At 41.4% G+C, this 17,799-nt stretch overlaps 1 protein-coding gene across 1 annotated transcript in view; it reads left to right on the top strand.

Annotated features, from left to right (window-relative positions):
• Window positions 1-2,231: 2,231 nt before the first annotated feature.
• The window catches only part of C9 (complement C9), a 33,310-nt gene continuing 17,742 nt past the window's right edge, over window positions 2,232-17,799 (top strand). Inside the window, exons 1-4 of the mRNA XM_036310508.1 lie at window positions 2,232-2,384; window positions 11,244-11,349; window positions 11,747-11,891; window positions 12,135-12,282. Coding sequence (XP_036166401.1) covers window positions 2,302-2,384; window positions 11,244-11,349; window positions 11,747-11,891; window positions 12,135-12,282 — 482 coding nt within the window. The 5' untranslated portion in view covers window positions 2,232-2,301. The remainder of the gene's footprint in view (window positions 2,385-11,243; window positions 11,350-11,746; window positions 11,892-12,134; window positions 12,283-17,799) is intronic.

The following is a 17,799-nucleotide window of genomic DNA, read 5'->3' as shown; positions in this document are numbered from 1 at the left end:
TGGACAGGGAATTCAGAAATAGTGTAATAGATAGACTGGCGGGAAGATGCTAATCGGAGAAAAATGGGGCAAAGAGCTGGATGTCTCAATAAAGCCAAAGAACAGGGAAACGGAGAGCGTGAGAGTGAGGTAGTCCTGCATGGCCGACATGTAGACCTCATACATTGTTTATAAACACCTAGCTCAGGACAGCCCGTGGAAGGAATCCCATTAGATACCTCAAGCTCTTTGCACAAAAAGGAGAAAGGGCAAGAAAGGGTGGCGAGAGTAGATAACTTTTCTGTAGGTAGGACTGTTTCTGGAGAAGGAAGGCAGTCCTGGGAAAAGTAGTTCTAAATCTGTTACCTCCACAACCTACCCCTGCTTTCCTGGTCTTCATTTGTGCTAATGTTTGAAAATTTACTCCGCAAACTTTAAAAAGTACTGATGCAAGAGCCCGTTCCAGCTTAATTATTACAATCAGGTGGAGGTGGGCAGGCATCAATGTTTTTTTCATCAATATTTTCCCCCCAAGCCATTCTATTATGCAAGCAGTGTTTTTTTAAAATTTTTAAAAATACTGACCCAATGATATGTTTATTGATTTTTATTTTTTTCCATACTTTTATTCTGTTTGGGATACCTGTTTATTGATTTTTAGAGAGAGGAAGGGAGAGAGAGAGAAACATCAATGTGAGAGAGAAATATCAATCGGCTGCCTCTCAGACATGTCCCAACAGGGGACCAAACCTGCAATCCAGATATGTGCCTGGACCAGGAATTGAACCCGTGACCTTCAGTGTACTGGACAGCACTCCAACCAACTGAGCCACACAGGTCAGGGCACAACCAGTGTTTTAAGAGCAGCTGTGATGTCCACCTTTTCAGGTACTTCCAAAACACCGTACTCTTCCCGCAAGTCCTGGAGGACATGCAAAGGGAGTGGGGTTGAGGGGCATCGTTTATGAGGGGTTGGAGCAAATTGTTCCATCTCAGAATCTTTCATGCTGACATAATTGATCATGTGTTTCTGGACCATATTCTCCTAGAGGGGATAATGTAAATGCCTTAGGGCCAGTGATGGCGAACCTTTTGAGCTCGGCGTGTCAGCATTTTGAAAAACCCTAACTTAACTCTGGTGCCATGTCACATATAGAAATTTTTTGATATTTGCAATCATAGTAAAACAAATATTTATATTTTTGCCGAGACCGGTTTGGCTCAGTGGATGGAGCGTCGGCCTGCGGACTGAGGGGTCCCAGGTTCGATTCCGGTCGGGGGCATGTGCCTGGGTTGCGGGCATATCCCCAGTGGGAGATGTGCAGGAGGCAGCTGATCGATGTTTCTCTCTCATCGATGTTTCTAACTCTCTATCTCTCTCCCTTCCTCTCTGTAAAAAATCAATAAAATATATTTAAAAAAACAAAACAAAAAAACCCCAAATATTTATATTTTTGATATTTATTTTATATATTTAAATGCCATTTAATAAAGAAAAATCAACCAAAAAATGAGTTCACGTGTCACCTCTGACACGTGTGTCATAGGTTCACCATCACTGCTTAGGGCAGTGGTTCTCAATCTTGGCTGCACATTAGAATCACCTGGGAATCTTTAAAATCCTGATTTCTGGGCCTCATCCTCAGGAAATTCTGTTTCTTTGTTACTAATGTTGTGGCCCCACCCCATAACAAAGAAACAGAATTCCCGGAGGATGAGGCCCAGAAATCAGGATTTTAAAAAGGTTCCCAGGTGATTCTCATGTGCAGCCAAGGTTGAGAACCACTGCCTTAGGGAGTTCACTTGAATTCTTCAAAGTGACGCACTACACCTGTAAAGAAAGCCGGGTTATAAGTGTATCCAACACTTTGCCTTTCCCATGTGGGCTCACACAGCTCATTTTGACATTGGGACTTCTCTGTGTGGCCTCCCTTTCCAGCCAGCACAGTTCTCTTACTAATTCTGAGTTTATGCCTCTATGGAAATTATTAATAGACCTTTCTTTCCCTAATTACACACTCCCTTTTCCTCAGAATCTCTGAAGATGAGCAACACTTGGTTGGTTTTGTTGTGGTTTTAACACCGCTGTTAATCTCAGCCAATTGAGCATTGCCTGAATATACTTGTCAATACGAGAAAACAGCAGGCCAAGAATTATGAAATGTCTCTCCTTTGATTGGACTTTGCACCCAGGAAGGCAATTCAACAAAAACCTGATAAAAAAACAAACAAACAATTGTTCCCGGTACTCTCACCCTCTGCTAATAAGTGCCTCCGTGGACCCAGCTGGCCACTGCCCTCAGAGCTGCCCAAGCAGAGCAGATGGCGGGGGGCCGGGGCTTCACCTCAGCGATATGGATATGTGTGCTCGAAATCAGTGTCCTGACCGCCGGGCCCACTCCCAGGTGAGTCCCTCTTCTATTTTCTCTGCATTTTCACTGTGGGCTTGGCTACTTCAAGGTCTGCTTCATAGCAAAGCAGGTAAAAAATGTTAACCCACCTTGAGATATGTAGCCCCAGAATTTAAACATTGAAAAAGGGTAAGAACAGGCATGGGTGTGTCTTTGAGAGTTTTCTGAGGAAACTTGCTGCTGTTTCTTGAGATTTCTTTGGGGGAAGAGGGGGGAAGGCATTCAATGCTAAGGCTGAAATAGTCTTTAAGTGCTTGGGATTCTAAAACAAAGCTGATTTTCACTCGAGTAGATAAACCTGGGTTTATCAGTGTCTAACGTCTGAGAAGTTTAAAGCTGAGGAAATCAATCTTTCCCACGCTCTGCCTCAATGTCTAACACTGAACCTATCGAAGCCATCGCCCACTGGCCCCCACATTAGGCAAATGAACCATTTGTGCTTCTCGTCCCTAACATCCCAAGCTGTGTGGCCGTGCTCTCAGCAAAGAAAGGTACTTTCCTTTTGCTCTGATCCACACTGGCAACTCAAAGCCCATGCCAAGCCGGTCGGGGAACCAAACCAACCAGACAATACAGAACATCTACACCATACCCAGCATTGCTGAAGGACAGGCCTGTGTGACCCCCGCCAGCAAGCTCTGATGACAGTGCTGAAATACTGTGAGCTGGGACAGGGTAGCCGGGGGAAATATCTTCCCAAACACTGTCCCTCTGCCCAGGCATGACTGATCTGCGTTCAATGCTTCTTTGGTCATTTGACTGGTGGTTTAGCTGAATTCTGATTTGGACTCTGATGTCCACCTCAAGCATCTCTTTGCCTGCCTGGCGGCAGTGGAGGCTGCCTTTCTGCCTGGACCCCCTTGGCACGTGGTTTGCCCCAGGAAGGGGCACACGGAGGTGCTACCCAGACCTGCAAGGGCTTGAGTCCAGTGCTCTGCCAGGCTTTCCTTCATCCCACCTCCTCCTCTTCCCGTGGTCTCTGAGAAGCATTGTCCCACTTAGATAATATGTTCATTTCCTGGGTATCAGGTACAAAGGGGAGTTGGAGAGTCAGTTCCTGAGCATTGCTTTAGCCCTCTGGTACTTACCCTGACCCTTTCTTAAATTAAAAAAATAATAATAATAATTTAACAACCCACATTCCTGGATCGTGACTCCTGCTGATTAAAAATGAGAGACTGTGGGGAGGTCTTCAACTGCTTTGAAGTTCATACCCCCTGGGTCCTGGCCACCCTCAGCTGTTTCAGGGAGGACAGGGAGCCCCCTTGGCTGGCCCCCATCTCTAAGCAGCTGCCCTGCTCAGTGGACTTGGCTGCGTGCCTTCCCAGCGCCATGCCCTCGCGAGTTTGTTAGGGTCGCCCTGCTCTGCCCTTGGGAACAGGGTTGAGGTCAAAACAGAGTGTTCAGTTCAGTCCTGGAGTGAGACACATAGTTCAGCCATAGAATAAAGAATTTTTAAAAGTATGAATTTGATTAGAATGGAGCCCTAGACTTCCCAAGCTCAGTTCAAGGGGCCATAACTTACAAAGTGACCCTGTTAGCTATTCAAATGCTCTGTACCTTCGTTCCCTATCGGTGACATGGTGGTTGTATTCATTTCTTAGTATCACAAACTGGGTGCTTTAAACCACAGAAATGTATTGCCTCGCCGTTCTGGAGGCGAGAAGTCTGAACTCGAGCTGTGGGCAGGGCCAGACTCCCTCAGAGGCTCTGGGGAGGATCTTCCTCAGTGGTGGCCAGCAATCCTTGGCATCCCTTAGCTCGAAGCTACATCATTCCAATCTCTCTCTGTCATCACATGGCCACCTATGTCATCTTCCCTCTGTGCAAGTCTGTCTGGTTCTAAATTTCCTCTTTTGATAAGGACACCGGTCATATTGGGTTAGGGTCTACCTTAATGATTTTATTTTAACTTGACTTTTCTCTGTAAAGACCCTCTTTCCAAGAAAGGCCACACTCTGAGGTACAGGAGTTAGAATTTCAAAATTTAGCTCTTAACCTAATAAGGTTTCTAGTGAAGGTTCAATATTATAAATGTAATAAACTTACATCTAAGCCTGTCAGTGCTAAGAACTTGATACATGTGAAATGTCCTTTAAAATAATAACACTGCCATTTTGTTATGCTTTCTGGTTTAGGAGAGGAAGGGATGGAGTTATAGCTAGCATGCAGGGGACATCATGTGACTGCAGACATTTCATCTTAAGCCACAGTTACTGCGAGCTATTGCTGTGGGAGATTTTCAATGATTTTTTTTTTTTTTCAAACATGAGTGTGTCCTTGAGAAAAGGTCATGAGGGGGATATCATCTCATATGTTTCTCAAGGTAGAAATGTTGAAAACCACTGTGCTAATACAATAACAGCTCACAACATAGATCCTGGAGCTAGGTGGCCTGTGTTTGATTCCAGGGTCTACCGTTTACTAGCTATGTGACCCTAGGCAAATGCCTTAACTTCTCCTGAAAGTTCTTCACCTGAAAAGTGGGAACAAAAATATGAGCTACTGGGAGAAATCCCTGATAAAGACCGCAGTGTGCTTAGCCCCATGACAGGCAGGTGACGAGTGTGTGATGAATGTAGCTATTATTATCTTTACTTTTTAATTTGTAAGTAACAAAATATTTACACAAGTCAAAGATCAAAAACTATAATAAGTTATACATTAAGAAGTCTCGATTTCCCTACTCATAACTTTTCATGCGATCTGTGTGACTATGTGAAAAGTACTTAGAACACTCCCGGCATCCACCTCACTCTTTCCCTGTAGGTTACCACCGTTATTAGTTTATAATCTTACTCTCAACCTTTCTTTGTTGAAGATATGCTATCTCGTACTTAGCTTTTTTCTTTGTACTTTATGATATGTTCTGGAGACCTTTCTGTATTGGTATAGAAGGAACTTCCTCATTCTCCTCACACCTGATTAATTTTCCATTGTGTGGCTATACCATTGAGATAACCCGTCTCTGATTGAATATTTGGGTTGCTTCCAATCTTTTGTGCTATAAACAGTGTTGCAATGAATAGCCTTATTCACATATCATTTTGCAAGCAGATTATTGTACCTGAGGGCTAATTCCCAGAAGCGATATAACTGGGTCAAAAGGTAATCAATTGCTGAAATTGCCTTATGGCCTGGTGAGGTTTGTATTACTTTGCACTTTCGCTAGTAGTGTATGATAACACAAATAAATGGAAGGATATATACTATGCTCATGGATTAGAAGGATTGATGTTGTTGTTTTTCTTTATTTTTTTTATTGATTAAGTTATTACATATGTGTCCTTATCCCCATGTTACCCCTCCCCCCCCACCATGCATGCCCTCACCCCCTTGTTGTCTGTGTCCAGGATTGATATTGTTAAAATGTCCTTACTACCTAAAGTAATATAAACATGTGATGCAACCTCTACTAAAATACCAACGGTATTCTTCTCAGAATTAGAACAACTAGTCTTAACATTTATGTGAAACCGCAAAAGACCCCGAATAGCTAAAGTGGCCTGGAGAAAGAATAAAGTGTGAGTTATCACACTCCCTGATATGACACTATAACACAGAGCTGCAATAATGAAAGATGCTGGCATAAAGCCAACTATAGAGATGAATGCAATAGGATAGAGAGCCCAGAAATAAATCCTTGCTTAAATCCAGGCAAGAAGGAGGTTGTCCAGTTGATGTGCTTTTCCTGGATGCTACACTGAAAAAAATGTATCCTTGTTCATGCAAATGTCCTCATTATCTATCACCAAATGTCTAAAACTGGATTTGAGTGAGTTGGGGGAAACAGCAGCATAGGGGACAGGGCAAAATTGCAGCGAACTACGAGTGCAGAGGTGAAGATTCCAGATCTAGTTCTGCTACTAACTGCCCAACTTTGGATAAGTAGTACAGTTTTCTGGCTTTAGGTTCCCATCTGTAAAACAGAACTAATACCCTCAAGGGCATAAAGGTTTAATGAGAAAATGAGCTTTGAAAATTGTCCAGTAAAACTAGAAAACTAGTATAGACAAATATAAGAAATTGTTTTATCAAAAAATATTTATTGAGTGTTATGGGCTGAATTGTGCCTCATCTTCCCCCCCCCCCCCCCCAAAAAAAAAAATTGTGTTGAACTCCGAATCCATAGTACCTCAGAATGTGACTGTATTTGGAGATAGGGCCTTTTAAGTGGTTATTAAGTTAAAGTGAGGTCATTAGGATGGGCTCTAATCCAATGTGACAGGTGTCCCTATAAGAAGAATGAATCTGAACACAGACACATACAGAGGAAAGACCAGGTGAAGATCTTGGGGAAATGTTAAAACAAAATGATAATATGATCGTCTAAGTAAGTGATGAATACAAAAAAAAATAGACAGGAACAGATAATCCAGTTGAAGGCAGCAATACTAGTACTAGAAAAACTAGAAGATATTGAAAAAATCTATAGAGACATTAATAGGTAGAGCCTAGAGTAATTCCTGAAACCAATCATAGACCAGCTCAGTGACATTTTCAGGTCAACTATGGCTTCAAGCTTGGGTTCTTTCGATATAATGAACACCTCCATCCCCCTTGAATAACACCCTTTCAGATTTCATGGATATCCACCAGATGTTTCCAACTAGTGTTTCTCAACATTGCATGAACATGGGAATCACCTGGCATATCCTTTTGAAAACATTGATGCCTAAAGAAAGCCCATCCTCAGTAAGTCTGATTTAATTGATTTGGAGTAAGAATCACAAATTTATAATCCCTATGTTTAATATATGAGGAATATAATGTGCAATTGATATTGAAAACCAATGCTATAGATCAGTGATGGCAAACCTTTTGAGCTTGGCGTGTCAGCATTTTGAAAAACCCTAACAACTCTGGTGCCGTGTCACATATAGAAATTTTTTGATATTTGCAACTATAGTAAAACAAAGATTTATATTTTTGATATTTATTTTATATATTTAAATGCCATTTAACAAAGAAAAATCAACCAAAAAATGAGTTCGCGTGTCACCTCTGACACGCGTGTCATAGGTTCGCCATCACTGCATAGATCATAAAGGGGAATCTGCCATTGTTCCTTGATGAGGCTTGTCAGTTCCAGCTGCCACCTGAGTTTTATGGAAAAGTTCTAGCAAAGAATTTCTCAGCCATGTGATTTCAGATAAACACAAATACTCAGACTTCTAGGAAAGCAAGTACTTCAAGTTTTGACAGCCTGCGTCATACAATTTAATCTGCACTTTTGAAAGGTTGAAGTTCTTCAGGCCTCCTGGTTTTCTGGATGATGTAGGCAAGAGTCAGGCTTATAAAAATGTCTCCAGTCATGAAGCCAACATTAATGAGAAGGAATTCTCCCACAAATACAACATGGGTGACTCACCAGGAGATCATAACAAATATAGGCCGACTGTCCAAGACAAAATGATCAAGGACTTCCCGTTCTGCACTTATTTATTTATTTGTTAAAAAAATATTTACTTGGCACCTACTGTATTCTAGGCACTTGATATATACAAGCTGAACAAAATTTAAAATTTCCTTAACTCACTGATATTTTTATCTAGAACATGAACTCTGTTAGTTTGGGGATCATGGTTTTTGTTTTATTTTGTTTTTCTGTTTTACACACAATATATCTTTGATGTCTAGCAAATTACAGATGATTAATACTTGATGAATCAGTAAATGAATGAACAACTCAGTGAAAAAGTTAATTAAATAAGTGAAATATATCATTGCAAAGGTGCTTATGATATAGGGAAAAACCAGGTGCTATAAAAATATGTGCTCAGAAAATTAGATCACTCAGGAGTTTTAAAAAGTTTCTTAGGAAAAAAAATATGTTCAAGATGATGTCAGTATGGTGAGTGGGAAATAATAGGTTTAGAGTCCTGAAAGCATGGAAAAAAGGTAACTTATCTTGGAAATGTCAAGTTTGATATGGCTGGAACTTCAATGAAGAAAAAATGAAGTTGAAGAAGTAAGGAGATAGTCATGTACAGTTCTCTAGACCATGTGTCTTAGTTTCCTATTGTAGCTGTAACAAATTACTACAAATTAGTGGCTTAAAAAAACATGAACGTATTATCTTACAGTTCTGCAGATCAGAAGTCTGAAGTGGGTCTCACTGGGCTAAAATCAAGACACCAGCGGCGCTATGTTTCCTTCTGGAGGCTCTAGGGGAGAATTCATTCTCTTGCTTCTTCCAGCTCCTAGAAACTGCCTCTATTTCTTGGCTCATGGCCCCTATCCATCCTCAGAGCCAGCAACAGCTGGTGAAGACCCTTTTCATGCTTTGAATTTCGCCTGCCTCCTCTTCTGTCTTCACATGTCTCTCAACCAGTCTTCTGCTCTTCAGCTCACGTGATTGGAATGGGCCCACCCAAATAATACAGAATAATCTAATTTTAATCACATCTGCAAAGTCCCTCTTCCATGTAAAGTAACATACAGTATTCACAAATTCTGGGGATTAGGACATGGACATCTTTGGGATCATTAACCTGCCTATCACACCATGTTGGAAAATTTGAACTTTATCTTAAAAGTAAAGGGAAGTTACTAAAAGGTTTTCAGTAGGGAAATGGTGAGATCAACTTTGCATTTTTAAAAAATCCCTCTGGATGATTTATGGATACTGGATTAGAAAGAAACTATTGTCACCTGGGAGAATGTAATGTTAGTGTAGACCAGAGAAATGTCTACACTAGATGGAGATGAAGGGTCGACAGATTTGACAATTACTTAGGAGACTGTACTAGTAAACAGCAGGCTTCCATGGTTGGTTAGATATGGGAAATGAGCACGGGGAATGCCGAGAAAGACAAGCAACACCCAAGTCCCTAGCTAGGGTGACTTCTTAAGTGGAAGTGCTGTTTACCAAAATAACAAATGCTGGGGGAGGAACAGCTCTGGGACAAGAGGAAAAATAAAGAATTTGTTTTGGGATGTATTGAGTTCTATGAGCCACAAAGACATTTAAGTGCAGATGTCCAATTGAGAATTATATCCAAGCATTTAAAATTCAGAAAAGATGTGTAGACTGCAGACTTATCTCTGGTAGTCATTAGCATACACATGGAAATCAAAGCCCTGGAAAATGTGTAGAGAGGGGAAAAAATCCAAGGAAAGGACCTTGAAGAAAAACAGCATTTCAGAGACTATCAAAGGAGGAAGAGTCTGCATAGGAGAGCTGGAGAACAGGGAAGAAGAGAAAGAAGAAATGAAAGGAGTCTAGTATCATTCAGTCCAAGGGAAGGAAGTGTCTTAAACAGCAAAAGTGGTCAAATGCCTTGATCTCTGGGAAGAAGTCAACAAGATAAAGACTGAAAGGAACCAAGTGACCACCTGGAAGTCACTGTTGACCTTGGCAAGAGTAGTGTCATTGAAGCAGGAGGGTTGAGAAGTGATTGGGAAATAAGGAACAAGAGACCAGGGTGCAAACTACTTTTTCAAGAAAGTTGACTAAGAAGATTAGAGAATTTGAGAGGTAGCTAAAGGGTCATATAGGATTGAAGGAGGAGATGAGACTTTTTTGTTGTTGTTGAGAGAGAAATGTAACTGCGTTTATAGAAATTTCTTTTTTTTTAAGAGGATCCTTTCATTTTTTTATTTTTTAATGTATTTTATTGATTTTTTACAGAGAGGAAGGGAGAGGGATAGAGAGTCAGAAACATCGATGAGAGAAAAACATCGATCAGCTGCCTCCTGCACACTCCCTATTGGGGATGTGCCCGCAACCAAGGTACATGCCCTTGACCAGAATAGAACCTGGGACCCTTCAGTCTGCAGGCCAATGCTCTATCCACTGAGCCAAACCAGTCAGGGCTATATAAATTTCTTTAAGGGTCACTGTGAAGGGAGATGGGGGTTGCTGAAAGGAAATGTAGAGTTCAGAGTGTTCCATTTGCTCATTCATCTGCTTGGACACAAATGAAAAAAGAGCTGGAAATGAGGGAGAAGTTTAAACGGAGGAGATATTCCATGGATCAAGGTCTCAAAGAGGAGCTGGGGTCTAGATCTTGTGTAGAGGGATGAGTTTGACCTTGTCATGCCCCTGGAGTAAGAGGCTACACTATACAAGGAATAGGTATCAGCTGAGGATCATGTAGGCAGAAAGTTGATAAGATTCTTATTTGGTGGCTCTGTTTGCCCCCCCCCCCTTTTTTTCTTTCTATCATGAATGAGACGTGATGTTACAACCAGAAGAGTTCCAAATGGTGAACCAAGAGACAGAGGAAAGTTCAAGGCCAGAAAAACACTGCTGAGCTTTGGGCCTGGGGGAGGAAGGGAAGTCTGTAAGTGCCAGAATAGATGATGTTAAAATGCAGAAAGATGAGGAATGAGTTCTGAAGGGGAATGTGAAGTGGCAAGGCTTCCAGTTTGGGAGATGCAGAATGCAGGGGTGGGAAAGCCTGGTTTATGAGGTGCTTGCTTACGGCGTGGCCGAGCCGGCTGGCACAAACTTGCAGGAGACCCAGGCAACTCCAGGCTTTGCCAGACTGTCTATGGGGTACAAAGTGAAACAAGGTATGTCCTTCAGTGGATTCATAAACTAGTTGGAAATATAAGGCTAATGGATGTAAGACTCCTAGCAGGCTGCCTGAAAAGTTTTGCTCCCATCGTCCTCATTTTTGTTGTTGCTTTGTTGAAAGTTAAATTACAATTCAGTACAAAAATTAAACAAAAAATATGAGTTGAAAATACAAAATGGTATGTGATCAAGTGATTGCATAATGAGAGACATAATCAAAGGCGAGCAGTATGATTTGGAAAGGGGAAATAGTCAATAAATTAAACTGTGAAGACTTCTTGGAAACAGGCACGTGTAAGGGCCATAGGTTGACATGTTTGTTGTCTTAGTTCTTACCCAGAGCCAGGACAAAGCACCGGCACTCCATCGCCCATAGACTGCCGACTAAGTTCCTGGAGTGAATGGTCGCCATGTGACCCTTGCCTAAAGCAGAAGGTAAGCCTCCAATGCTCTTTGCTGCTGACGTCCCCAGATGGGAGCTATATTGCCAGCATCTCGGGGGAAATGACTATAAGGCAGGGAGCTTCCAACCAAGTTGCAAACTGAGAAGAAAAGACAAATATGTAAATGCATGTGGGTCACCTTGCTGGGTGATCTGAATGCTGCATGCACACTGAATGAGTGTCATGAGGAACCATCTTTCGTAGCAGAGACTTCGGTCCTAGAATGTGTGATGTTCCTTTAAATAACGTTAGTGACTGCTTTTATGGCTCCCATCTGAAAATCATAGGCTCATGTGGGTTTGGAGGGCTGCAGTGGTATGGGTGCAACTTCAGATCATAATCCCGTTTTGGAATGAGAAATTTTAACGTTTCCAACTGGTTTTGTGCAGTTTCGTTCAAGGAGCGTTGTGGTCTTTGGACAATTTAATGGGCAAAGGTGCTTGGCCAGTCTGGGAGACCGACAACACTGTGTGCCCACTGAGAACTGTGAAGATGCGGATGATGACTGTGGAAATGACTTTCAATGTGGTACAGGTAATCCTTGCGCTCTGGCTGCTCATGATGGGTTTCTGCTCGCACTTGTGGGTGAAAATAAAGAAACACATGTCTAAGCGCTCATATTTCCAAGTGTGAGAGGGGCGCCCAAATGGCCATCTATATATTCTGTGCATTCGGTAGTCAAATGTATGTGTGCCCTGCCCGCCAGCATGAAATTGCACCTGAGACCTTTGGAGGGAGAAATGTTGGCATCAGTGTCTCTCCTGATTCTCATTGCAGGCAGGTGCATAAAGAGGCGGCTTCTGTGCAATGGGGATAATGACTGCGGAGACTATTCAGATGAGGATGATTGTGAAAATGACCCCCGTAAACCCTGCCGTGACAAAGTGGTGGAAGAGTCCGAGATGGGGCGAACAGCTGGCTACGGGTCAGTACTCCACTTGAATGTTCTGGAAGAAGATGAGTGAAAATAACCTCCATCTCTCCTGCATGCTAAAGTGGTACAGGGCGTTCATTGGCAGGAAGAATAGCCTGTGGGGCTCTATTCTGCTTGAATTATGTTTGAGCTTGAAAGAGGATAGGTGCTGAATAAGTATCTCAAGGACAGACTTCCTGACCTCAGCAGGTGTCTGTAGAAGAGACTAGGTTATCACAACATTTGATGATGACTTCTGAGTCCAGTAGAAAATAAAATACCTAATTTATGAACCTCTGGAAGACCATGGCAATGTTGAAATGACATGTTAGCATTTAAAATTGAATTGCCAGTAGTAGGTCTGGGAATTCCATTCAAATGTTTGAATTACCAGGAAAACTATCTTCCATTGGGCCTTCTCCTGGATCTGAACCTGGTTAGAAATTCTCAGGAGGCTCCAGCATTCTGGAGTTGACCCAGGAGGATTGGACAGAGAAAACCATTTTAATGACAACTGTTGATGGTGTTGAGACTATGGTTCTCATTACAGAGCTGAAATTTCACTCACTTTCCATATAAAATATCTTGCTAGGTAAACTCTGATGAAAAGTCTTGGGCAGTTTAGGACCCAGAGTTATGCAGAATAAGGTAGATACCATTTGCAGAGATCTGTGTTCTGGGAGTTGGGGAAATGATACTGGCCTGAGCTGCTATTCAGTTCTGTTCCTGCAGTCAGAGGACATCCCACGGATGTCCACAGCGTAGTCTCCATGCATTGTTCTGAGCAGTAAAGATACTCTGGGTGGCTTTGTTGTCAAATGATCCTCAACAGAGACATAGCTCCTCCCCATCCAATTGTATATGACAGAGATGGCACCTGGCTCTCTTTCATCCCCTGAAAGCAATGTGTCTCTTCATCCTCATAATTCCAGTGCCTGGTTTATAGTAGGTGCTTAACAAATACCGCTGGGTGGATACATAGCTGACTAACTTAACTAATAAAAATAAGTGCTTTCTAAAATATTTTCAGTTGGCATCAGGTAAGACAGAAACTGAGTCCCTAGCAAGACTTTCAGGTTCAGGACTCCAGTCCTGGAAATGGAGATGGGGAGAGGAAAGAAGAAGGGGGCAATGGTAAGAGCAAGGTTAATAGCAGGACTAAGGTAGCGATTCTCAGCCAGAGGTGACAAGTGGCAGTGTCTGAAGACCATTTCGATGGTCACAACTGTTGGGTGTTAGGATGGAGGTTTTTGGGAGTGATATCCAGTCGGTAGAGGCCCTACAATACACAGGACAGCCAGACCCCAAATGTCGGTAGTACTGAGGTTGAGAATCCCTACACTAAGAAACTGGATGGTTCCTGAGACTTCTGTTAAAATGGAGATGTCGTCTCTCTCTAAGTTGGAGGAAACTTCCACATCTTCGATCACAGAAGAGAAAAATTCCAGAATAATAAGCCAGGCACCAGATGAAGCATTTCATATCTCTTTTATTTGCTTTATAAAAACTTGCCAAGCAAGCAGCATTCAAATATCACTCACAGAGCCTTTGGCCCTAAGCCTAAAGGTAGGAATTTTGAATCTAATGGATGGTCTAGGGTTCCAAACTCAGCAGGCCCTCTTAATAATTGGCGGAAATGGTATGGGAGTCAGCCAAAACCTCATAACCAGATCACTGCATGCTCCAGTGAGTTCTGACTCTTCCTGATGCTTTCCTCAGGGAGAGACTGGGAGTGGTGAAAGCCTAATATTACTTTATTTTGCTTTCCATGGGATCCAAGAAACAGTTTTCTCCCTAATCTAAATAAAAAGGCTTGAAGCAGGGAATGACATATGTTATGTATTCTCACTTCATGCAAATTTACATCATGTCTTATAGGAAAAGGCTACAGAAATCTTGGACCATTTAGCTGAAAAACAATTATTTATAATTCTTTGGTTTCCTTTGTTCGGGGAAAAGATAATTTGTTATATTGCATTTGCCAAGGAGTTTCACATTGAGGTATCCCAGAGAGCTGGCTGGGGCTCCTTAAATACCTCATGCTTTACCACAGTCAGGGGTGATGACAGGGAACATAAACCTTTATTTTTCCACCATGCCACTTACCTTTTTCTTCTCCCCACATGGCCATTTCCACGACATCACCTCTCCTGCATCACTACAAAGCCCACAAGTTGACACCCTAACTTCAAACAAAACTAACGTTAGACAATGAAACTCAAGCATTATTTATTACCTAAATATTTGAATTAAGAATGTAGAAGAGTAATATACGTTAGTAATTCATATTAAGAGGAGGTTTCAAAATAACATTCTTTATTATATTTATTATATTCTTCCATATGATTAATATTACATATTTATTTACTATACATCTCCATTACTCTAACACAGGGCTATGGCATTATATTGATCTAGAGCAGGGGTCCTCAAACTACGGCCCGCGGGCCACATGCAAATACAAATATTGTATTTGTTCCCATTTTGCTTTTTTACTTCAAAATCAGATATGTGCAGTGTGCATAGGAATTTGTTCATAGTTTTTTTTTAAACTATAGTCTGGCCCTCCAACGGTCTGAGGGACAGTGAACTGGCCCCCTGTTTAAAAAGTTTGAGGACCCCTGGTCTAGAGGTATTAGACATAAACATTCCAACCATAACAACATGCTTATAAGTTGCTCCTACACCGTTCAGTCTCAAAAACTTCAACAAGTCTTATCAACAGTCATATCCAGTCAGGTTATTTTACACACGAAAGTCATAAGTACTCATAATAATTAATTTAGGCTTTTTTTTTTTTTTACATTTGAAGGATTTATTTATTTATTTATTTATTTATTTAGACTCTCATTTAAATTCTTATGCCAGGAGAATTGACTTGCACAAATGTTCCAGCCTCTTGTCTTATAGGCGTCTGAGATTCTCCAGAAATGTTTAGGAAAATCCCCAACCCATCTTGCATTCATTGAAAAATACATAAATCCAAACCAGCTGCAAATGATATACAACATGCAAGGGATTACTTTTTCTGTGTGATCTAGGAATAACACCACTTCGGTGGAGGGAGTTTCTCTTCAGATCACCTGGTGGACTGGAGCTGCCCGTGGTTCTAGACGCAGGTGTGAAAACAGGCATCTCTAAGTGCTGCCAAAGAACACATGTCTTTTTAGTTCCCAGGCAATGACATTCGATCCGTGAGAGGTTTTCATGTTTCTTGGCAGAAAAAAATTGGCTTATTCTAGACTAGACTGGCTGTCTCTGTCGGAGTGGAACCAAGTCAAAAGTTTTGAAACATTTCTTCCTTAGCTGTGCTTTTGGACCATGGAGAAGCTTCGTTGTAACTTTCCAGATGAATCCAGTCAACTTTCTGATCTGTAAATCGATAACCTTCAAACCGGGATTTGGGTACCATGGGGTACAAAAGGGTTTTCCAAGGGGGAGGGAGACTAGTACATTTTAAGATAATAGTTTCCTCAACTGTTACTTATTTCATCAATCTAACTCTTGGTAAATTCTCAATTCTATATGTACATATTTGTCATAAAATTGGTAAGCTTGATGACTCTGTGGCATTCCAGTTGTCAAGCCCATTCTCCTTGCTCACCTCCCCTTTTACAATCATCCAACTCCCATCACCCATTTCACATTTTATAATGGGGTGGAAAAAACAACTCCAAACGTTAACACTCAATTGGACTCTATCTAGCACTTTGTAAGTCAAGTGGTCTCCAATTCTTATTAGTAGCAACATTAAAAATATCCTAATCAATTATCAGATAATGGATTATAAAAGTGATTTTTTATGAGAAAGTAGCATGTTATGAAAGAAAAGTCTTGGCCTAAAACTCAGAAGATCAAAGAACTGCCCTATGCAGTTTGGCTCAGTGTATGGAGTGTCAACCCATGGACTGAAGGGTCCTGAGTTCAATTTTGGTCCAAGGGCACATACCTCAGTTGCAGGATCAGTTCCCAGCCCTAGTCAGGGCTTGTGTGGGAGGCAACCAATCAATGTGTCTTTCACATCACTGGTTCTCTCTGTCCCTCCCCTCCCTTCCGCTCTCTCTAAAAGAAAAAGAAAAAAAAAGTTTAAAGAACTGACTGACATTGTTATGGCAACCTTTCTACTATTCTCTACTTTTTTATGTCAGTCAAGTTTCTTGACATTTACCTCTATAAAAATAAAGTGATAATAAAATTGATACTGAGCCTTGTCTGTTTTCTAGCAAAGCAACAAGTAATATTCATCCATGAAGTGAGAAATGGTTCATTTTAGCTATATGGTCAGCCTTGAGCAAGATATTCCTGGATTAGTTTCTTAATTTGCCTTCCACTAACGTTGAGCTATACTGTTAATTTTCTTTGTAGATTCAAAGCTTATTAAGAATGTGCTGTTTATATAAAGATGTTGTTTTTAACTAATCCACTTGCAGTAGGATAACCTTTTAATTATTATTATTTATTATTTTTGCATTAGCAATGGGTTCATAGTAAGCCATCCATACCCTTTGATAAAACGCTCTTGGAACCATTGTCTGAACCTGTAAGCCAGCTCATGGAAGTTGGGAATGTGGTCTGGAGAAATGGAAGAGTTTATGCTCTTGTGCCAAGCTAAGTGTAGGTGTGAGGCTCAACCCCACGTGGGCCTCCTTGGCCCAGGATCATTTATTCCAGGTACAGCTTAGACAGCAGTGACTGTTCCTCCGGTTAACAAAGGTGAACTTCGCAGAGAATGAACTGCTTCCTGTTCATTGTTTTTCGGTGTACAAATCAAACTTAACTTTTTAAAAGCTAAACAGGATTCCTATCTCTGAATTCTAGTTTGCCAAATGAAAATATTTTTCTGTGAGAAAAAAGTAGAACTTCTGAGAATGCCTTGCCAGGATGCTGAAATTTTGGGGTTCCTCTTGGAAACATAGAAATAATAATATAAACCTGGAGGGAATGAGGTTCTTGATGGACAGTGAGACAACTGGAGGAAAAGGCTTAGGTTAAAAGAGAATGTGGAGTGGAAGAGCCCCAATGGTGATTCACAAGTTAAAAATTACATGTATATGTTATACTGCCCCCCTGAGGTGCTGTGTTCTCAAATAATTTAAATATGTGAATTAAAGCATTGGCTCTTAGTTCACTAAGGGAGGTTAGCTAAGAGTTACAGCGATGAAGTTAAGACTCTAGGCTCCAGATTTATTGCATTTCTTTATTTAATATATTTGTATTGATTTCAGAGAGAAAGGGAGAGGTAGAGAGAGATAGAAACATCAATGATTAGAGAGAATCATGTATCGGCTGCCTCCTGCACACCCCACAATGGGGATCGAGCCCACAACCCAGGAACGTGCCCTGACTGTGAATCGAAGAACCATGACCTCCTGGTTCATAGGTTGATGCTCAACCACTGAGCCATGCCAGCTGGGCTATTGCCTTCCTTTCATAGTGCTCTCCACAGTGTCCTAGTTGCCTAAAAGTCTACATGGCCTATGAGGTAGGCTGTCTGCCAGAAACATAGAGCAGAGGTGAACGGGCTCTTGC

Source organism: Myotis myotis, unplaced genomic scaffold (assembly GCF_014108235.1).
Source record: "Myotis myotis isolate mMyoMyo1 unplaced genomic scaffold, mMyoMyo1.p scaffold_m19_p_5, whole genome shotgun sequence".
Lineage (NCBI taxonomy): Eukaryota > Metazoa > Chordata > Mammalia > Chiroptera > Vespertilionidae > Myotis > Myotis myotis.
This window is presented reverse-complemented; position numbering and strand designations above follow the sequence as displayed.